Source organism: Sinohyriopsis cumingii, chromosome 8 (assembly GCF_028554795.1).
Source record: "Sinohyriopsis cumingii isolate HCF-2022 chromosome 8, ASM2855479v2, whole genome shotgun sequence".
Lineage (NCBI taxonomy): Eukaryota > Metazoa > Mollusca > Bivalvia > Unionida > Unionidae > Sinohyriopsis > Sinohyriopsis cumingii.
Genome location: NC_142968.1, coordinates 122,022,669 through 122,045,765, shown reverse-complemented (window position 1 = coordinate 122,045,765; position 23,097 = coordinate 122,022,669). Strand labels below are relative to the sequence as shown.

At 35.7% G+C, this 23,097-nt stretch overlaps 1 protein-coding gene across 2 annotated transcripts in view; it reads left to right on the top strand.

The window, feature by feature from the left end:
• LOC149794543 (uncharacterized) overlaps nucleotides 1-22,109 on the top strand; it is a 30,486-nt gene extending 8,377 nt beyond the window's left edge. The window contains exons 2-7 of one of the 2 annotated variants that reach the window (XM_089968802.1): nucleotides 6,531-6,953; nucleotides 12,574-12,966; nucleotides 14,648-14,698; nucleotides 15,153-15,188; nucleotides 21,186-21,236; nucleotides 21,775-22,109. In XM_089968802.1, coding sequence (XP_089824928.1) covers nucleotides 6,531-6,953; nucleotides 12,574-12,966; nucleotides 14,648-14,698; nucleotides 15,153-15,188; nucleotides 21,186-21,236; nucleotides 21,775-21,824 — 1,004 coding nt within the window. In that variant the 3' untranslated portion in view covers nucleotides 21,825-22,109. The remainder of the gene's footprint in view (nucleotides 1-6,530; nucleotides 6,954-12,573; nucleotides 12,967-14,647; nucleotides 14,699-15,152; nucleotides 15,189-21,185; nucleotides 21,237-21,774) is intronic. The other variant, XM_089968803.1, reaches the window with a different exon arrangement.
• The last annotated feature ends 988 nt before the right edge of the window (nucleotides 22,110-23,097 follow it).

The window sequence follows — 23,097 nt, the reverse complement described above, 5'->3', positions numbered from 1 at the left end:
AACCAAAATGAGTTTTGCCATGAGTTTTAACCAAAACACTAATTTTTTTATGCAGTTTGTATTGAAAGAAAACAGTGCCATTTTGACATGAAATATAGCCGTTACAACGAACAGATTGAAAATCTTGTCACGAATTCTCTTGAACGGATACTTTTATTGATATTGGTTTTCATCGAAAGTCTTCTAGTACTGACTTATTTGTCCTAAATAAAAATGGACCGATCTTACATTTAATATATTTGCCACAGTGACTAATTTAAAAATCTTGTCGCGGATGAATATCAGCCTCCGAGTATAATCCATTTCAGCTACCTCTTTCAATCTTTCGAAGGACCAACCAATTTGGAGTGATATGGAGACCAATGATAGCACATCGAGACGCGCACTTTATATATTATATCAGTCATTCACGCTTTTCCATATCCACAAATATTTTTTTTGAAAGGGAGCCGTTGCTTGGGAAATTAATATCCACACATTGGCCTCTAACGACTTGAGGGATTATTAGGCATGCCTAAACCGACAAAGAAACTAAGCCATCCTGAAAGGCAGATGAAAGCTGGATCCTGCTCCTAGATGTTTTAAGCAGGGGATCTAGCAGAACTATCAGATCGATTTTAAGCCTCACTCCTGTTCATCATACGTACCAAGAGGTGGCCAAAAGGGCATGTAAGTATGTCCAAGGAAGGAGGAATAAAGACTTATGGAACCACACCTTATTTATTCAAGATTGCTCTTTCCAGCGGATAATGAATGGGTCCCTATGGAATAATGGTTAGTTAGCAGAAATATTTATGAGACCCTCCACCTCGATTAATGACCCATATTTGTTCCACCAGTCCCAGCAGGTAACCTTAAAAGAAATGGTGTATTGTAAGATGTGCCTTGCCACCTCCTCTAAATAAGTTTCGACAGAAACACTATTCTATGGATAATATCATGAAATACTCCATTGGCGGTACCCACATTCTCTTGGCTTTCAATCGTGTAGATTCCCAATAATTACCATATTACCACTTATTACATGTCTATTTTACCACATTCTTATACTATTAGTAGTTACTAAAATCTTAAAAAGAAAACTTGCTCAGAAAAAGTAGTAACGTAAGACAAAAATGGAATCTTTGTCCTGCAAATGTCTCAACATCATTGAAAATATCGGACTGCTGTCATCATTTTGTGATAATGAAAGTACTAAAGAACCATCCATACTTGCTATATTGACGATTAAAATCAGTATACTAAAACAACACTCATTAACAACTTGGAGATTAATAGGACGTCATTTTGGCTTTATCACTAAAGATTATGAATTGTTAGAGGACTCGAAATAAATAGTCATCATCTTAAATGAATTAACCTAACTGAATGTTTTAACATGTACCCATTTCCAGTTATTTGCAGTTACAGTTCATTATGTGGATAATTAAAATATTTGTGTCCTTTGTCACATCCATTGCAGTTTTTTAAGTCGGCAAACAATGCAAGGTACGACATCAGTGGGATCATCGTTCTACAATTTTCACAACACCTTTAAAATATCCAGCTGATGTTGATTGTGGAAGACACAAAATAATCACTCTTAATATCTTGTACATGAAGTCCAGTAGATGAAAACAAAACTGTAATTATCGTCTAAAGTTATGAAACATATTTGAGGAATTTTCAAATCAATGATTTAAGTTAATACTATATGTCCTTGTTTTGCTGTTTTAATGGGTTAATATTCTTAAGATGGTTAAAACAAATTTGTCCTTTGTTACATCCATGAAATGATTTATTTCCAGTTTAATGAGTTTTGGAATCATCCGATGTCTGATTATATCATTCAGTCTGTGTAATCTGGGCATTATTTTCAAAACAAAATGTCCATTTTTATACACAAACAAGACATTACCATCCATATGTTTGTTGAAGAAAAAATGCGATGTCAAACTAGCGTACACCGTGTCACTCCATAGACTGGAGATCGTGGTGTATGTTACAGTGCGGCTATCTAATCTGTCCATAACCATACAAAATTTTTGTCTGGGCATATGTCGCGGTGTCAGTAGAGTTTCCATTGAGCTTGTTGCGACATACGCCGTTATTGCATGTAAACAAAGTTCACTCATTATGTTACTCCAGTTTGACATAAATGGTTGTAAAACTAAATTTGACTGGTGAATTGAATACTGGAACACGCATTGTGTAGTTGCTTTACAATAAAGTTAGCTATGAAATACCTGTTAAAACACACATTACCTGGAAAATTCAAAATGGCTTATCCCCAACACCATTTCTTATTCAGATGGTGACTTCATTATGCAAATACTGATTGATGACAACGATGTTGATAGGGGTTTCGAATACTTACTGGAACTGGGAAAGTGTTACTGAAAATGTCAATAAGTGATTCTGATTCAAAAATCTTTTTGAATATGAGTCCGACGTACACCCTGCCAGGACAAAAATAAACGGCATGCCGGTAAACCCCACTCAGTTGTGTTCAGAAAATTAAATGTAGAACTGACTAATACAAAGCTCATAGGTTAGCTAAGGCTATTGTTCCTATAAGGATTTGTTGCATTTGATCACAGATCAAACGAATCGTTATGGAGATTAGAGATTAAATGGGGCGGACATAATTGTCAACAGCTACATGAGAAAGGGAAGGTTATCTTGCCTGTCGAATTGAAACCCTCCCTTTCTGCATGGATTATGTCTATAATTTTGGTGCAAAACTCTGGCATCGGTATTTATTTTGGCACCTGAATATATGATATCAATCCTATACTTCAGCAGAAAGAAAACTAAATAAAAAGTCTACTAAAAATCTAACAAAATATTTAACAAAAGAATTATTACGGATATATTTCTTAATATTCTAATCAAGTAAAACCTACACAGGTATGCTCTCTTTAGGTGACTCTGTAATCTCATAAGTGGATACGAGATGAAAGACAGATAATCAAATCAATAGCAAAGTTTTGTGAACGATTTGTAAAAAATTTAGGGTGCGAACATACCCGTGTGCTTGGAATGAATGTTAACTATCACCTATTCTACATCTGTGATTTCTCAATCTGGATATAAAGTTAATGAGGCACACACGTATCTAGTTGAGTCACTAAATAATAAATTACAATAAAATATTTTAAAATATATTTGAACTTTTTTTGCATTAAAAAGAAACAAAGTTCGGATGAAACGCGATAGTAATTTATAATTTAGCTGCATTGCCCTATAAGTACAAGAGTGATACAGTTACATTATGGTTCATGCTGCTTATAATAAAGTTCAGACTTCAAGAATAATTTTCGATATAGGATTTATGTCTATATTACGCATTGAAATTAAATTACCGGCATTTCAAATACAGAATGCTATTTTCTTTTCTTAACCCAAACAATTCAGGATAATGGGAAGATATACTACAAACCTCCATTGCATTTTAAAGATTAACATGATTTTATTACCAATATCGACGGCAACTGTCTTTGGTTGTATTACTGATAGAATAGACATGAAATCATCTTGAGTACAATACGAATACGTTTTATTTAATGTTGAAAACTAACCAGGACGTAACTCTTGATACGAACGGAAATTGTTTATCCAATGTGCAGAGGATATCAAATCTAATATTCTGGAAAATCAGTCGAGATAGGCGAACCATATTTATACGAATTTAAAGCAAAATACCATGTAATTTGAAACTTATCACCAATTTATTGCTATAATATTTGCAATCTTTACTGAGCAAAATTCCATAATGGTCGCTTGGACAGACCCAACTTTCATGGCTAAGTAAGCATACGAAAATTTTTTGTCGGCCAATTAAAACGTACTGTCAGGTTATTGCAAAAGGTCAGCATCTAAATTTCATAAAATAAACACCGCCTGATGTAGTTGCTTCAAATAATCCATAGGTATCCCTTCCGTATCATTCTAAAAGGTCAGCATATAAATTTCATAAAATAAACACCGCCTGATGTAGTTTCTTCAAATAATCCATACGTATCCCTTCCGTAACATTCTGGCACCACATTTACCAATAAAATTAGAAACACTTTGTTGGAGATCTGTTGCTGCGCACTTTTTGCGACTTGAATATTGACTTTGGTCAATAAATATGCTTTCATTGCTAGGTCTAACAAAGTCAGGAACTGATGAGATTAGCATGAAAATATCCAGTTTTGGGATGCAACACTTACAACTATAATGTTACACCCAGGTATTATGAAAAATAATTGGAGCATGTATTATTTATTTCATTTTGATGATTTAGGCATGATTGCATGTATTTATTTTTATGCTCTATTAGTCTTTCAAATGCTAATGACCCACTCCCTAGAAGAACAACTAATCATTAGGACACCAATCAGTAATGCCACCCTCACTGCAGACACAATAATGCTTAAGGAATTTCCCTAGTATTTTTCAGTACAAGTTTACCATTCAACTGTATTTTACAAGTGACATAAGTACCAGCTTTACATTTTATTTCTGGAAAAATACACATTTTCCCATAGATGTAACACTTACTTTATGACATGTAATTCCTGTACCTTAAATCGCTGACTCAGTAGTGCATGACACTGATCCCATTAAACGTTTATCGAAAGGAAGAAAACATGAAACAGAGACCACAGTGACCAAAGTGTGAACTGGTGGTGCCATACATACCTCGGTATATCCAAGCAAGTTACATGACTATAGAGACAGCATTGGTATGATTGTTCATTTCTCTCCATGTAAGATCCAAATTCTTCATTATATAACGATATATGTTGGAGTGTCTAAAAGTTGATAATATCATACAAAACTAAACAAAGGAATGCTGGCAAGTCCGATGTACAGACTTACTCATTGCAAATATATTTTGAGGCAAATGTGTTACAAGTCCACATTTAAGAAGTGGCTACCAGTATATAGATATTTGTTCCTTGTTATTTGGTGCTATGCTAAAAGTGGCAGCTAGCAATTTGATTTATGTTTGAACTTAAAAAGCAACGTTTATATCTCACTGATCTGAACCCGATCACGAGAGAGAGAGAGAGAGAGAGAGAGAGACTGTTCACATATGTTAACTCAGATAGGACCATAATGTATTGCCAAGATATAGTATGGACGACCACTCGATGTAGTGGGTATTCCGTTCTCCAGGACAAAATCATTTAATAGCGTGAACCATCCGAAATGAAATTACAGCCACGCAATGCAGTGGTTCTATTCTTGAATTGAAATTATTTTGGGGAAATCCTCACCCTGTCGATCTGAGAAAAGGGAATATTTTTCTGAAAATAGGAGCGACCTAATGAAAATATAGACCTAGAGCTTGAAAATATAATGCGCAATCTTCGCGCATTTAGTAAATTCTGTGTGTAATATTTAAGAAAACTTAAAATTGTGCATCCTAGAATAGACCCTTGTACTAACGCAGACAGGTGGTTAACGTTTGCGTTAACATTTTTATTTATATACATTAGGTATGCTTAAATATCACTGCTTGTTGTTGATCAGCATTTGTTTTGACAATATTATTAGCTTTAATTACAGTTTTGTCTTATTGTCGTTGCAATAAATGGTGATGAGCATAAAATCAAGGTTTTTGTTTTATGTTTCTTCTTTCATGTCAAAAATGTAAACCTCCTCTCTTGGTTTCTTGAGCCATACATTTTGATTTGCTTTCAGAGGACTTGAAACAGTTTAGGCTCTACTGGTCAAAGACAAAGAGAAATTATGGGATGGTCTTCGGTTCTTTGTCTATAAGCACAAGTTTTACATCGCTATTACTTTTAAACTATTTGAAAGGTTGTTTTACAAAAATATATACACGAATCCCGTGAATTAGTTGGTACAGAATGCAAATAATGCTGCTCGGGTATCCATTATTGCCACCACAACAGTAATCAAGAAAAATATTTTTATCCTTAGTCATCCGTAATGGAAAGCCATATTGACATGGGGTTTCACCAGAAGACTTTTTATGACATATGGTTTGACCTAAATGAAATAGGTGCCGATCTGATGTCCGACTGGGTTGCCATAGTGCCACTATTGAAAACCTTGCTACTCTCCAAAATGGCAAATCAGATCAACATAGGGATTTTAGCAGGAATCTTCTTATGATATATAGCTTGTCCAAAAGGAAATTGGTACAAATCTGACATCCAATATGACCACCACAGCTGCTAATTCGCAACTCTTGTTATCGCTGAAGACTATCAAATGGTTCCAACACTCAGCACTTGAAAAGTAGATACGATCTTGTCTTGAATTCATGGACATAATGTGTGGTTATTAGAACATCAGTCTCTTCTAGGGTCTCTTATTTACATTATTAAATTATTTGCTTATAATCCTCAGTAAACTGTGAAGGAGCATGTAATTTTAAATTCGCCAGCCTGTTTGTTCATCACTCAGACTGTCTCTCAAACATTGCTTAGTTAATTCTTTAGTCAGTCTTTCAGCCACTTTCACTGTCTATAGTTGGTGGGATATGCTTTACGTAATATGTTCTTATAATTATGATTTTCCTTTGACAGTTGAAGGAGTTTCCATGACTATTACACCATCATCCATGGTGGTAGGTTCGAGTTCAGCAAATCCTGTGACAAGATTACAATTACAGTGTTTGAGTGCTGGAACATACAACATAGAAACTGTCTACAATCTTGAATTATCAAGAAAACGATCTACTGATCTTGCCTTTGGCAATATTGCAGCAGTAGACGATTATAAAATTACAACGAACTTTCCACTGGACATGAGATCACCAAATGCTACTGGGGGTCTTGTGCGTGTGGCAGCCGGAGAACCTCCAACCTCAGGTACATTGATAGTGACCATGGATGGAGGAGGACTGACCTGTAGTGACCAAGCAGAGTTCCAATGTACGATGACCTATAAAATGATGGGAACATCTACTACTTCACTTGTTTCTCAAAGTAATAATTTTACAGTTATAAGTAAGTACATTATGTAGCCTAAAGGTGTGATTTTCTGTTTCATATACAATTATGTTGTTTCATATACAATTATGTTGTTTCATATACAGTTATGTTGTTTCATATACAATTATATTGTCACTGCCATTCATATGCTGCAATGATTTTGCTTTTAGATACAAATGCTGAAATTTCAATAAATCAAATAATTTCTGGTCGATTGTATCTGAATGGCTTCTGTTAAAATAACTGTCAAACTTATCTTAATGTGCTACCTGTAGATAGGTGGACGCTTCTTCAGTTCATGAATGGAACAGATACATATTAAAATTTACTAGCGTCAGGCTTGCGGGATTCCACTAATTTGGAACCCTGTTAATAGAGATCAATTTCTTCAATAGTTTTTTTTTGAAGGTGCCTTGACAATGTTGCTGTTCATATCGGGTAAGTGCTTATTAAAGTTGGTCAATTAAGATTATGTAAGGTAGTTTCGACTTGGCCAGCTGTATAGTAATATATGTACCCTACGTCGGATGCGTTAACTTTGTACATGCATGTACATTAGTTACATGTAACACTGGTCAACAGTGAAATCATTACTGACTTGAAAAGGCCCTAATCTGTAGTATTTTGGTGTGCCGAACACGAATATAACCGTGAAAAATTTGTATTGGCTCTCGTTTTGAAGATATTCATATACCTCATTTTCTATGTTTCACTGTGTAAATTTCTCCAGTAGGACTGCAGCAACATCCGGAATAATGATGTAACATTGCATAATACCATCATGCTCACATCACCCACAGTTGATTGCATCATTTTCTGATGCAATGCAATACTAATGCCATGCGGCTGCTGAAGTAAGTTGACGTCAGCAGTGTACTATACATGTGTAGGCCTATTATACTAATGCCAGGCGGCTGCTGAAGCTGACGTAAGCAGTGTACTATATAAAGCCCAATCAGATAGGTTCAGCATTTAAAATATTTTAGACGTTGTGCGAGACAGTTCAAGCTACTGTTACATAAAACTTATTATTTTATCCATTTACGTACAATAAAGAACAGTAATGCCTCGAAAGTGTGTTAATACCGCGGACAATTTTTGCTATATTTGTGGGGAAGTGACATTTGCCAACCAGAAGAAAAGTATCAATTCTCAAGTGAAGAAGGCATATCATCTTTACTTCGGATGCAAGGTTGGTGACCAAGACAAGCCTTGGGCTCCGCATATATGCTGTGCTACATGTACAACACAGCTTTCACAGTGGTTGAATTGCAAAAGGTCATCAATGCCGTTTGCAGTCCCAATGGTGTGGAGAGAGCCAAGCAACCACCTAAATGACTGTTACTTCTGCTTGGTTCCTCCTCTTTCCGGCGGAATAACGAAGCGAAAGAAGTCGAGAATAGTCTACCCAAACATTCCGTCTGCATTGAGACCAGTTCCACATGGTGAGGGACTTCCTATTCCAGAACCTCCAGCAGAATATTCTCTTGATTCATCTGACGAAGACAAAGGTGAGTCGACCTGTTCTTCTCCTGGTCCATCAGCATGCAGTGATCCAGATTTTCACTGTGGTGCATCATCAACCCCACACAGAATAACACAGGAAGAACTAAATGACCTGATTCGTGATTTGGACTTATCAAAGAACAAGGCAGAATTGCTAGGATCAAGACTCCAACAATGGAATCTTCTAGAAGAAGATGTCACAATTACTGCATATCGAAAGCGCCACCAGCAATTGGAGCCTTTCTTCAGAAAGGAAAGTAATCTGATATTCTGTTCCGATATTGAGGGCCTCATGAATGCTTTAAAAATCACTCATGACCCACAAGAATGGAGACTATTTGTGGACTCTTCGAAACTGAGTCTCAAGGCTGTGCTTTTGCACAATGGAAACATTCTTCCATCTATTCCAGTAGCGTATGCTGTCCACATGAAAGAGACATACGATAACTTAAGGCAGCTACTGAATTCCATTGAGTATAACAAGTACAGCTGGCACCTCTGTGGTGATTTGAAGGTAGTTGCCCTTTTAATGGGACTGCAGCAAGGATATACAAAATACATGTGTTTCTTATGCAAGTGGGATAGCCGAGCAAGGGAAATGCACTACATGAGGAAGGAATGGACTCACAGGCAGAATGTAGCCATTGGAGAGAAGAATATCCAACACCCAGCTCTGGTTGAGGCTCAGAAAATCTTGCTACCACCCCTTCACATCAAACTAGGTTTGATGAAGAACTTCGTGAAAGCCATTGACCGGACTTTGCCAGCATTCCGATACCTGCATGAAAAATTCCCTCGACTCAGCGAAGCAAAGATTAAAGAGGGAGTTTTTGTGGGTCCTCAGATTCGAGAGCTTTTCAAAGATGACCGGTTCAACAACTTGCTGGAAGGTGACGCGAAACAAGCATGGAATGCTTTTCGCCTAGTTTCTACAAACTTCCTCGGAAATGTTAGGGCAGAAAACTATAAGGAACTAGTAGAAGACATGTTGATGAAGTATAAGAAACTTGGCTGCAATATGTCTCTAAAGATTCACTTCCTTCATTCCCATTTGGATTTCTTTCCTAGCAACTGTGGTATTGTTAGTGATGAACACGGCGAACGTTTTCATCAAGATATCGCAACAATGGAACAAAGATACCAGGGAAAATGGTCCACTACAATGCTGGCTGACTACTGCTGGACACTCCTCAGAGATGCTCCCGAACAGCTGTACAAGAGACAGGCGAAGAAATCTAAGATGTAGTCAATGACTTGATTTTTTATAAGTAGGCTATTACAGTTGACCTTTTACTATTGGAATGCATTTCGTTATGTAAACATTAATTTCTTGCAGATTACAAAAAAACTAGAGCCAATTTTGCAATTTGACTGTCATATTCGTGTTCAGCACATAAAAATTGATAAGAATTGACTAATTTTATTTCAGTAACATGACTTTTGTAAAAATTTGTTGTCCAGTGTAATTGGTAAAACAAATTGTTGGCACCTTGTAAGAAAACTGTTATTCCTGCAGACCTGCCAACTCTTATGAAACGACCTTTACATGAAGGACTTTGGGAAATACCTTTAAAATACAAAACTGTTATCCTTACAGTAGAATTTGGATACTGCTGTTGTCCACCACGGACCGGATATTGTGGTTGTCGTGTACGTCCACGTCGTGGTTCGTGGAGGACAAATTAATTTGTACTGCCCAGTCTGAAAGTCGCAGCTGTATAATAAAAACCTGTCATCTGAGCTACAACAGACAGTACATAATGCTAAATGCTCTTTTCAACACACACACACACACACACACACACACACACAGTGCCTTTTCATGTTCAAAGCCCCGCCAAATAAAATTCATTGACATACATGTATTGCTAGCAACGAAAAATATATTTCCAAGCAGACAGTCTCAGGAGAATATTTAAGAGCTTAGAACAATATATTAGGTTGAATATTACTGTGATTTATTAGTTGTGGCTGAGAGAGAGAGAGAGAGAGAGAGACCTTTTAAATAAATTTAATAAAAACATCAAAAAGGGGAAGAAATCACACGTTGAATCAGCCTGTAACATGATAAGAAGCACTACTAAATTGTTAACATTAAAAACAAAAGAAACTCCGTGATCTTTTTTTTACAATTTCCCCAGTCACTTTAAACGTTTTCTGCTTAACATGTTCTCACACAATGAAATAAGCATGTCGATATCCAGCACTGTCTACAAAAAGACACTATCCTTAATTTCAGTATGAGACTTCCTAAGCATTACCATTTGAGCGGAGGTCCCAATAAAGCCATCATGTGTCATAATGTTGCCACGTTGTTTTTTCATGAAAAGGGGAGGGAGAAGTAGGTTGTGAATGGTCAACGAAATTCCACATAATGTGTAACATTAAATATCACAAAATAACGATTTCGTTGTCAGCTAAATCTCAAATGAAAATTGAATCCATCAAATCATCACATTCTTTTGAGAGAGAGAGAGAGAGAGAGAGAGAGAGAGAGAAAAGGCAGTGGTATCACGATGGCTGACAAGTCATTCCGTACATATTTGTTTGCTAAATTAATTTGTTTTCCCAAAAACAAACTATATAAAGACTACTGTATATTGATAGAGGAGGTTTTATATACAACCACTACTAAAATGTATGGTGAAATTAGCAAAATATGGTTTTCTTCGCATTTAAACAAAATAAATCGTAGAATACATTCTCCATATGGAGAGAGAGAGAGAGAGAGAGAGAGAGAGAGAGAGTCACTAAATAATCTGCCTTTGCAGCATAATGTAGACTGAGAAAACACAAGCCATAACAAATAGCAAGCAGAACCCTGGCAATTAAAACTTGTCACTGCCACCATTACAATCAGAGTAGTAACTGCAATGTAAATCATTGCCATTAACATTTGACTTGCAATAAGTACAACAGTTGCTTCAAGATAAATAAGTTACATTTTGTGACTGAGAGAGAAAGAGAGAGAAAGACAGAGAGAATGTTGAGATGTGGTAGTCTTGACAATTTTGAAATTTAGTGTCACAAAGCTGGTGAAAGTATAAGCGAGCACCATATAATTGACGTTAGACTGTATTTCTCTTTTGCTGGAAAATAAAATCTGAAAATATTTTACTGAAAGGTAATCATGAGAGAGAGAGAGAGAGAGAGAGTCCTTACAATTTTCCCACATCATAATATTTTTCAAAACTAAATTAGGGTAAGTTTCATTGCACACAATTAGTAAACTTCCACTCTGAATTGCTGGGTTATAAGTGGGGCTGTTAAATATGATGCTCCAACTGAGATATGATGTCATATAAATGACATCTTTGGCGGATCGTTAACAACGTCTTTTATCCTAGTTGTAGTCTATGATTTATAACAGTATGACAATAGTCACTGCTTTGAGTTTTGTAGGATATATTGATGCTGTTCACAAGAAGCGACTGTTGTCGTCTAGTCGTTGTACAAGTTTGTTCAGATTTCTAGGAATAAAGTAAAATCGTAAACTTTTAGAAGTTTCAATGATCTGCTTTTCCACTGAGCATGACGGTAAATTCTTGGGCTTCATTGTTTAATCTGAACTGGAAGTGCACATGCATTTCTGGTATTGGCAATAACTCAAAATAGAAGTATTTGCATATAAACCCATTGACCTTTTCTTAATACACGTGTATCAAATACAGAAGACTCCTTGTAAATTATGTTTTAATTGTCTGAATAAATAATCGACATAAAGAAGATTAATTCTTTAAATGTCATCCAATTATAAATCATTCTGTCCTTCTCATGCATGGTCTTCATGCACTGGCTGCTGATAGGTCACTCTGTCATGTTGACCCACTCCCTCCGTGAGGGAAAGTATTACTCTGTAATATTGACCAACTCCATCCGTCATGGATTTGCACAAGATATTAATGCCCAGTCGCGGTGGTAATTTATAGGTATTTACCTCCCCCTCGCCCCAGTGCATGGAGAAGATTTAGTGCCCAACCAAAACGCGTGAAGAAACAAAATATCGCGTTAGTTGTACTTTATATATACATTCTGTTTTGTTTTTTTTATAAATTAAGGCATATTTAAAATATATTGATTTACTCAGTTTTATTACCGACCTTTACCGATCTTGACATGTTTTTCGCAGCTCCTCCTAACGACGTTCGAATAACTGATGCTTTGTATGAAAAAGGTGGCATTCAGCTACAACTAACCAACGACAGCAGACTTAGTGTGGGTTCCAGAATAATGTACAGATGTACAGCTAATATTGGAGATGATTTTAATGTCACAATCGTATGGGAACGGACATCGTTGATGGGAATATCCACTAATTTTATCATATACACTCCAACTGTATCCACTGATATTGTACAGGGTCCAGTTACACCAACTAATTGTTCCTTCAGCCTGACTTCAAGTATGTACTACAACTTGACAAGCGGGGATGATTACGGAATCACGTTCCGTTGCAAGGTGCGCGCTTACTTAGGTGGCCAATGGTATGAATCGACGTCAGCTCATCACAGGATATTTGCAAGTAAGGAATTAATTTCTTTGTTCTAAGTGAGCGTAATAATTTATTTGATTTGAAGTCTCACGCGTTGTTTGGAATGTTGAACAGTTCTGTACTGTGTTAATATCTCATGAAAAGGTACACTTATCTTGCAGTTTCGTGTTTCAGTGGTCTTTTTAGGTATTTGTATTTCATTGAAGCGTATATACTATTCAGTTTTAACAATGACCAATCATCGAATACACTATATAATGTTACCCATTAAACGCTAATTACTCACTTATACAGTGCATTGTAACAAAGAACTAGTGTTAAGAGAAATTGAACGCATGTTTTCCTGATTTAGTCTGAATGCAAATGTTTGTGCATGTGTGGCTACTTCTTGGCGCTATTGTAGGTAACTAAAAATCCTAACGTGTCCTCGAAAAGGTGATAATGACGATTTGTAGGGAACGTAACTCGTTGTGGACGGTAGGTTGGTGTAAAATGAATGGAGATAATCATAGAACGATTAGGTGAGAATTCGTGTATTGATTTTTTCTCCATATAGGAGTTAAAAGTATATAGATGCTGACGGTTCTGGGGATGTTTTTCGACACCGGGTGGCTTCAAAGGTGAAACTGTAATCCTCCACTGCGGCCGTCGGTCACATTAGTCAAAGGCGATACAATGCAAAAGCATCATATGTCACAGTCTTTGTCACACTTTAACAGCTCAGAAGGTCGTTGGTCCTGGACATTTTATGAAATATAGTTCCAGTCTTTATGACGAAATGATGAAATAAGAAAATTGTATGCGTCTAGTATACTATTTTGTTGTCGTGTTTACTACTTTTTGTCCCACGTTTTATTTCTGATATATAGCTGAAGATTCCTATGGGTGGGGAGTAGCAGCGGTGGCTCAGAGGTTAGCGTGTCGTACTCACGTCCGAAAATGTGCTGGTTCGAATCCTAGCATTCGACAAGCCTCGGTCAGCTAACGTGGTGTGTCCTTGGGCTAGGCACTCTGCTTGAAATACCTCGGCAACAAATAACATAATTTTGCGCCATCAAGCACCAAACCAATCCTCTATGTGGGTAGTAATACAAATTGAATCTAAAATCAATATATAGATGGGTCCGTATATAACTAATTTAGGCGCAAAGCAAGAAACATAGGTATTGATATTGTTAATGCAAATTCAATCAAGAAACATAGGTATTGATATTATTCATAATCTAAAATATTATGGCAGTATGGAGAGGGAGGATGTGACAAACTTTTAAATTTTCCTTAAAGAGGCTATACATGCTATTCAGGCACATTTATTCTAATTTGTTATTGTTTTCTAATTTGTTATTGTTTTCTAATTTGTTATTGTTTTCTAATGGGGCGATGTATTACATTAACCAGTTTAACATTGACCATGATATTTTAGTGAACGCAAACAGTGAGAACATTTTCCAAATTATTGGACTGACAAAGTATTTGGCCTAATTTGTATAAAATGGACAGAGATTATAAAATTCTAATGGCAAACAGTCGTGTAATCGTGTAATATGAATTTTATTTGTAACCTAGAGCTGAAATATAATTTTAAGCTATTGTTAAGAAATTTCAAAGTATAGGATTTTCTTTTTCATTGGAAGGCATTATCATAAGAGGAGGCGTTTTGGGAGAACAAATCTTAATTTCAATAAGGCTTTATGTACGACCTTGTTTTCAGTGCTTACTACAAGCAAATATAGTACAGTAACAACAGAATCCTCGATTGCAGGCAAGTAGAACTTTATCATTTTGTCACTAAGCACAAGAAACATGTACTGTTCGGTGTTTTGAAAATATATATTTGGGCAGTTTTTGGCTAGTTGTTATTCTATTCATTTGTAAATACTAAACAAAATTATTTCTCAAATAGCCTTGAAATGGCTGCTTCATACACATCATTTTATTCCATGAATTTCATTTGATCTGCCTGATACCGTTATGTGCTAATGATTTCAAATATTTATGAAATATCAATTATAAAGAGAAACGAACTTTTCACGTTATCAGATAAGACTGACTATACGATTCGGAAGAGTTCTGAAAAGTGGCTGAACATCTGATATTTAGTAATATGTGACCGTTCTTTTCAAGGTAACAGCGTTGGAAACCATATTGCCATCACAATCATAAAATTATCACACCCATATATATATATCCCCTAATAATTCATAATATATTTTCAGATAACAGCACATCTAACGTCACAACTATGAGGAAACGTAAGCTAACCTTTTTACGATTCAATAATTTTGCCACAATTCGTGGTCGCCATTATACTTTATAATTGTCTTAAATTTAGTGAAATACATGTCTCAGGAAAATTTATTTTCTGTGTTCGCCATGTTTCTTATATTTAAGTTTGAATGGCGATTTACTTCTTTTCAGAGATTAAATAATCCTTGAAGATACCATACTTTGCAATAATTGTTCCTTCATTTAAAGAGCAGCAATTCCAGTGATTCATGCAGTGTTTGTCTTGATATGTGACATTTATCTGCTTTGTGCTTACGTTTGATCATTGCACATAGTTCTGTTCCTTAGATTTGTCATTCTTTCACGTCCACGCTTGTTCCATTATTTCTTATGTCTTTAAACCACTGATTTATTCGTTCATTTCTTTGTACAACTATGTTGATCTAATTTTAGTCTAAACATAATGACAGTACTGTGCGACAATTTGCTAAGAGATTGGCATTTTGGAACTTCAGAATATTTTGTTTTCACATGTTTATTCTTTGAAGTTGTAAAATATCATCACTGACATATACGCCTAATTACTTTCTTTAAATTCGTCTGCAGCAGACAACCACAGATCTATGCGTATAACATAGCATTGATAAATGAACAATGACCTACAAATGTCGGAGATGTAGAGCAATTCTGGAACTGAACAAATATAATAGTGTAAAATGATGTTGCCCATTAGGTCATTCTCCAAGAATATCAAGCCCGACATGAATATAGTTGAAGGATGTAATTTTCTGTCATGTACTACAATCTTTAGATGGTTTCATCATTTTAAAGATGTTTACGAATCTATCGAAGACGCTCAACATCCAGGAAGACCATTGTCTGCGACTGGTGAGCGGGAAGTGACTGTTGCGGAGGGGAAAATTGTTAATATTTTGAAGTATCATTTAAAAATCAGAGAGACTTGAGCAAATTCAGTTACGCAGTTGGTAACATTTGATCAAAAGACAGACTAGGACTGAAATCGTCACACAGCTACCTGCCAAATATAAACAAGAGTGAGAGTAGCTGTTCCTTCTGAGATGATGTCTGTCTGGAGTTCGTTTTCTACCAGTCTGGTTGTCGTATAAAAAATATTCGTATCAGTTGGAGTTATACTGTGAATTTGATTGAATGATTCAAGTTGTTTACTTTTGATACAAAAGGTATCCAGAGTTTCTCTTCCATGTCGCTATTTCGCCTATTAAAGTTGAAGGAGAGTTATCAGACCGACTCATGTTCCGAAACAAAGTAGTTAAACACAACAATGAAACACAATTGCAAATCTAGAAGCCATCATCAAATCAATATAAAAAGAAACTCCAAGACACAATAACCATGCTACCAGATATTAAAATTTGGACAAAGACGAGAAAGATACCCAACATTTCATTGAACAACATAACATGCATCCTAATCAAACATGCAGATACGGGCTCTGCTCTCGTTGTTATGAATACGGAAGATCACATAAATGAAAGAAATATACAATTAAATGACACAATTGCTCACAACCCCAACTGTAGCCAGTAAAGAAAACGAATCTCACTGGACATATAGCACTAGAACACTGAAAACAAGAGGTTTCAACCAAGAAGACTAGAACCACACGCACAATATACTCATCTGTTTATAGCCACCACTTTTCTCGATGAAATACATATTTCCTTTTCAAATTACTCACTCACTCTCCAATAAATACCACTGTTTTTTTTGTACTTCTTCGTGGTGTTATTATTGCCATGGTCATAACTTGCATTACGAAAACAATGAATTATCCGGTATATATTTTGCGGTTACACAACGGTACAAAAAGGCAGACGTAGCTATAGCATTTGCCTTTGCAGTTCAAAAAAACTTGTTTCCCACATCATCAGTCAAGTTGAAGCCAACGTGACGAAATATCTAGTATTGTTAAGATTTAGTTCATCAGATAAGGTAATGTAAACGTTCGTAATTTCAAGATTCTTATGTTTATTGTTTCTCTTGTTTTTGTTCTGCATTTGTTTTTGACAAAGACTCAGTGAGATTCGAGAGCGCTTAAGCTTATTAAAACACGTTTTGCACTGATCTTTGTCGGTTTCACACACACACACACACACACACACACACACACACACACATAGATATAAGACGTTTACAAAATTTCAGGCACATATTATGTTGGTTGGTTTTGATGGAGATCGGAACTAATTTCATAATTCCATGGGTTATTGGCTTGTCGAAAACAATAAAATGTAGCAGTCATAATTTCATTCGTTTTGCTTAAGTTTATTTGTTGGATTCTTTGATTTTTTAAATACAGTGTTTGAAAAGTTTGGTCCTTACATAACCCGCATTTACGTTTTTCCTTAAATGTAGGTCTCGTACTTTGAATTCAGTTATAACAAATGTGTGCTGCTGTTATATTTAATGGGTTCTGATAAAACAATTTTCTAATAAAATTGAGTTTATTTTTGTCTCCTATAAATCCAAATTCTCTGTCAGGTTCTATTTAATTAGAACCAATTGCTGAGGGTGATGAAGAGTTGGAAAGGAGATAATTTGATGATCCTAATGGTGATAATGATGACGACGACGATCTAATACTCGCATTATAATGAATTCAAGTTTGTGGTATTGTAGTTCTTGCTAGTGGTTTTGACGGCGATGTTAGAAAACCAACCTAGTATTGTCACATTAACATTATATTAAAGGAATTGTTAAAAAATGCTGGTTTTTGTGAAGTAAATGATATTGTAAAAATTAACACATTTATTAGAAATATTAACAAGGAATGTATATATATATATATATATATATATATATATATATATATATATATATATATATATATATATATATATAATCCCATCAAGATGGGGTAACATAGTTTTTAAACCTAGTTCAATACGAAATAAGCCGCTGAAAGATTAATTATGTTATATATACTTGGAGACATAGAATAAACCTCAGTGTAACCATACAGTTGTTGAAGAAACGCAACAAATACACGACTCAGTGAATTCTTTGAAAAGGTGAATGAATTAGAGCGATGAAATGAGCACGACATATTTAACTAAACGACTTTATTTGTAGATTAAATGATCCTGCTTTTACGTTTGCAAGTGTTAAGGCCTATGCTAAAGAAAAACAAACTATTAGAAGGGTCATTATCGTACATTTATATGAGGATATCTTGAGATGATACACGCCACAAGATGAAAAAGAGATGAGGGGATTTACAGAAACTGTAAAGCTGTCGATTTAAAACAAAAATACAAAAATGTGTACAAGTTGAACGTGAAAAAGAGAAAGAAATCATAAGTTATGCAGAGACACTCTAAGAAATGATGTTAGTTAGAACAATAACTACGACACTGAACAACTTCTCTCTTCATATAAATTTTCATCAGAAGTTCTATAACTGTTGGTAACGATTTTTCCCGCCTGATCCTTCCATTCCAAGTGAATCATTCTGTTTTACAAAATCAAAAATATCTTGACAAAGTTAGCCAATATTTGGTTTAGCAAACATGCAGCATCAGCATTACGTTGAATTAATGAAGGTATGATAGGTTGGTGGCATAGGAGTGCTGGGTAGATTGTTTCTTCCCTTACTGAACATGCTGTTTTCGTCTTTCATATCATCAGTGAGAATACAATTCATATTTTAGATCAAAAATGTAAAATAAATGTTCAGAAGAGTAAGAGGTTCGTCAACGTAGTCTAGGTCTTTCCGAGAAAAACAAATTTTAACTATTTTACAGTGTAAACTAATGTAGTTTCATCAACCATGAAATATCAAAATTAATTTGTGTATACCTAATGATTAATACTGTTCATTGGCGTTTCTAAATTGACATGTGTCCATTGAATATATGTGTATTTAGTAGTATTAGCAGACCTGAGAGTGGGAAGATGTGTGTTTCTAATATCATTGGCAGACCTGAGAGTGGGAAGATACGTGTGTCTAATAGAACTGGCAGACCTGACAGTGGGAAGATACGTTTGTCTACTAGTATTGGCAGACCTAACAGTGGGAAGATATGTGTGTCTAATAGAATTGGCAGACCTGACAGTGAGAAGATATGTGTGTCTAATAGCATTGGCAGACCTGACAGTGGGATCATACGTGTGTCTAATATCATTGGCAGACCTGACAGTGGGACCATACGTGTGTCTGATAGAATCGATAGACCTGAAGTGGGAAGATACGTGTGTCTAGTAGAATTGGCAGACCTGAGTGTGGGAAGATACGTGTGTCTAACAGCATTGGCAGATTTGACGGTGGAAAGATACGTGTGTCTAACAGCATTTGCAGACCTGACAGAAGGAGAATACTTGTGTCTAACAGCATTTGCAGACCTGACAATTGGAACATAATTATAACAATCTTTCTCCTCTATATAAGTCGTTAACACATTATCTTCCTTTTTATCTTCTGTAATTTCCTGACGTATTGTCAAATGATGAATGGCTTTGACGTTGCCTTTTCTACTCACCTGTCCTTTTCACATCTTAAGTTCTTGGTCCAGGCATTTCTTGTGACTTGCTTCAGCGTGTCTATGTTGTACAATACTTATTCCACCTCGTATTTCACTCGAAGTCACTGTGAAAGTTGGTAGTTGAATGGTTTTAATGACATTGAACACGTGATTATTTATACAGTGGAACTGAGAGCTTAATTACATTTCTATGACACACCGGGGCTGATTGACTCAGTACACAATTATTTTTACAACGGCTTTTAAAAAATTGCTTCACAATACTTAACTTGCCAGTGTGTCAACATCCAAATAAATAATATCCAAGTCTAATGTATGTTCCTAGACAAACTTCAAGCCATGCTCTTGTCACTGTTTATTCCGTGCTGCCAAGATAGATTAAGCTGTAAAGAAAGCAACATAACATGGGTACCAGAATTCATTTCCCGGTCAGCATCAGTGCTTCATTAATCAGTGTATTGAAGCCACAATGCACTCAGACAACCACACCATAATCATCTTTTTTAAAGAATAAAGTTTCCTCAAATCACTACTAATAAGGCCTACACCCAAGGTGGGGCGAACATCAAAAGGAGAGGAATAATAGTATAAAAATATTTCGAGACTACCTTCATGACTATGGACGTGGAAGTAATAATCGTGATATGAATCCGATTATAAGATTTTCTCCCCTTTACCAACTAAGCTATCGCGGCGCCCTAGCATAACATTGCTCAGTATCAGAATAATCATATATGTATCGTACATTCTCGAAGTCAAATGTTTTATGACATCACAGTTAAATATGGAACTATTTTGGATGTATCTCAGATTAGACATACGTCATGTTATGTACAAGTGTTCAGATTACATATGATTCGGTTGTGACGCCTTCTAATCCATAGATGCTACTGGCGCTGTGTACAAGTTCTGTCTCGCATGTTATATATTAATCCGTGTGTTTTTGACGTAATTACCGCAGATTTATGTGGATTGTATTGAAAAGTTTCTGGAGGTAAATACCTGTGTTAGATTCGTCCAGTTTTTATCGATTTTATTTTGTGGTGAACCCGTCACTTTGCTTGCACCCACCAAGCCCCACACCCTCTTGACTAAGTCTGCATTCCCCCACAGGGATGGATCATTGCTATTGATATCGATATTTGTGCTATTTGTGTGTCGCGGATACACGTGCATTCCTAAGTTTCCTCGATTTTTAGTGGATCTTTCAACATGTTTTAATATAAGGATATGAACCAAATATTTGTGAATTTTCATATCTTGCCCTATCTTTCATTGATTATAATCATGAATTAATGTTACTAGGTCAGGTATCTAAATCAAATTATTATCTTTTTCTCTCTTTCATAACACAAGTTAAGAAAGTAATGACCGAGTCAGTGGTTAATATTCCGCAACACACAGGTTGGTTCACTACCATGTAAAATAATTAGTTGTCTCCGACCCAAGGAAGGCTAAAACTGTTATGAGAATTTAGATAACACTGATTTTCCTTTTCAGCATCCATATCTGGTGGAAATAGACTGAGTGACTCTAAGGCAGCTTGTGCAGGTTAGACACTAATTTATAATACCAACGTTAAGTACATATAGTGTTGAATGTTTATTCTTGAAACAAATCCAACCGTTAATCATACTTATGTCAGTTATTATGCATTCATGGTTCATACTAGACTGCACTAAATGAATGTATTCGAAGCTTAGTCTTTCATTTTTGTTGTTATTGTTGAAGATTAGATTTTTTATGCAAGTTATGAAACTGGGAGAGGTAGCACACTGTGAGAATATAGACCCTTACCCTACAACCACGAAATAAGCATTGTATCAAAATAAGAATGGTTAACGTATTTGCAGCTGTTTTTGCGATATCCATAACATTTGATTCCATTGTAAAAAAAAAATAAAACAGCCAACAAACAATATAGGCGACTCCATATAGAAAGAAAGGAAGATTGCTCGACCTTATTATTAATTAAAAGCCTAAGACTTGTATACAGCAATATCTGAGTTCAAGGCTTTTATACTCTTTTCGTCTTCATAGAAAGAAATTAGCAACACTTGTTTTCTTTAATTATATTTTTCATTTCTAGGGATTATCTTGTCTGTGTACCAGTTCATACATCGCCGACTATGCCCTTGAATCTCCTTTCAAACAAGAAGCTGGGAACGATGAAAAAATAGTTATATATATATATATATATATATATATATATATATATATATATATATATATATATATATATATATATATATATATATATATATATATATATAATATGCTATCCTGAGATAGCTGCTAGTTCATTTCTCTAATAACATTTTCCATTGTTGCTATTTGCTTTTTAACAAATTACATTCCTTTTACATTCAATAGATCTCTAATATGTGTCAGAGACTGATTTTTAATAAATACGCTACCACTGAATTTGAACTATGACCTTTCTGTGTTTCATCTAGAATTTCTTACGCTATTTGCTTAAGTACTGAACGAGAGAAAGAGAGAGAGAGAGAGTGACAGAGAGAGAGAGAGTGCGTGTGTGTGTGTGCATGTTAAGGCGTGTAAACTACTTTCATGAAAGCTAGATGCATGTGCGTGCTTCACAATAATTCTCTAATTATCGATGTAGAAGTGATTTTTTTTCTACGGGTTATTGCTGTAGAATCGCTAATGCATATAATTTAGTCACAAATCTTCCTTATCTGTCACATTCCTCTGGTACGTAACAATTCAAGCGTGCCATTACTCCGTTACGTAACAATTCAAGCATACTGTGTCAGTCCTCTGGTATGTAACAATTCAAGTGTGCCATTCCTTTGGTACGTAACAATTCAAGCATACTGTGCCATTCGTCTGGTAAGTAACAATTCAAGCATACAGTGAAATTCGTCTGGTAAGTAACAATTCAAGCATACTGTGCCATTCCTCTGGTACGTAACAATTCAAGTATACTGTGCCATTCCTCTGGTACGTAACAATTCAAGCATACAGTGAAATTCCTCTGGTACGTAACAATTCAAGCATACAGTGAAATTCGTCTGATACGTAACAATTCAAGCGTGCTGTTCATCAAGGCCGTGATGATCTATTACACTTTGAATTCTGAGTCTTTATTAAACACATACTTGCCACAGGAAAGTGTTTATTTAACTAGGGTAGTTTTCGAAAACCGCACAGCTTCCTTAGTAAAGACAAAGGAATATTATATTTACTGAAACAGTATCCCGGGCCCTCAGTGTCAACCACGTGATACGATATGAGCGTACTGAGTTGTATCGCAGAAGGAGAGTGCAAGACACAACGTTCTTGGGCTGAGATTCCCCAACTGACCTGCTTACTTTCCTTCCCTGACATTAGGTGAACTGTCCACTCGCCATTAGCAAAGATGGGTCGAGTCAGTTCATTCGGTATACTC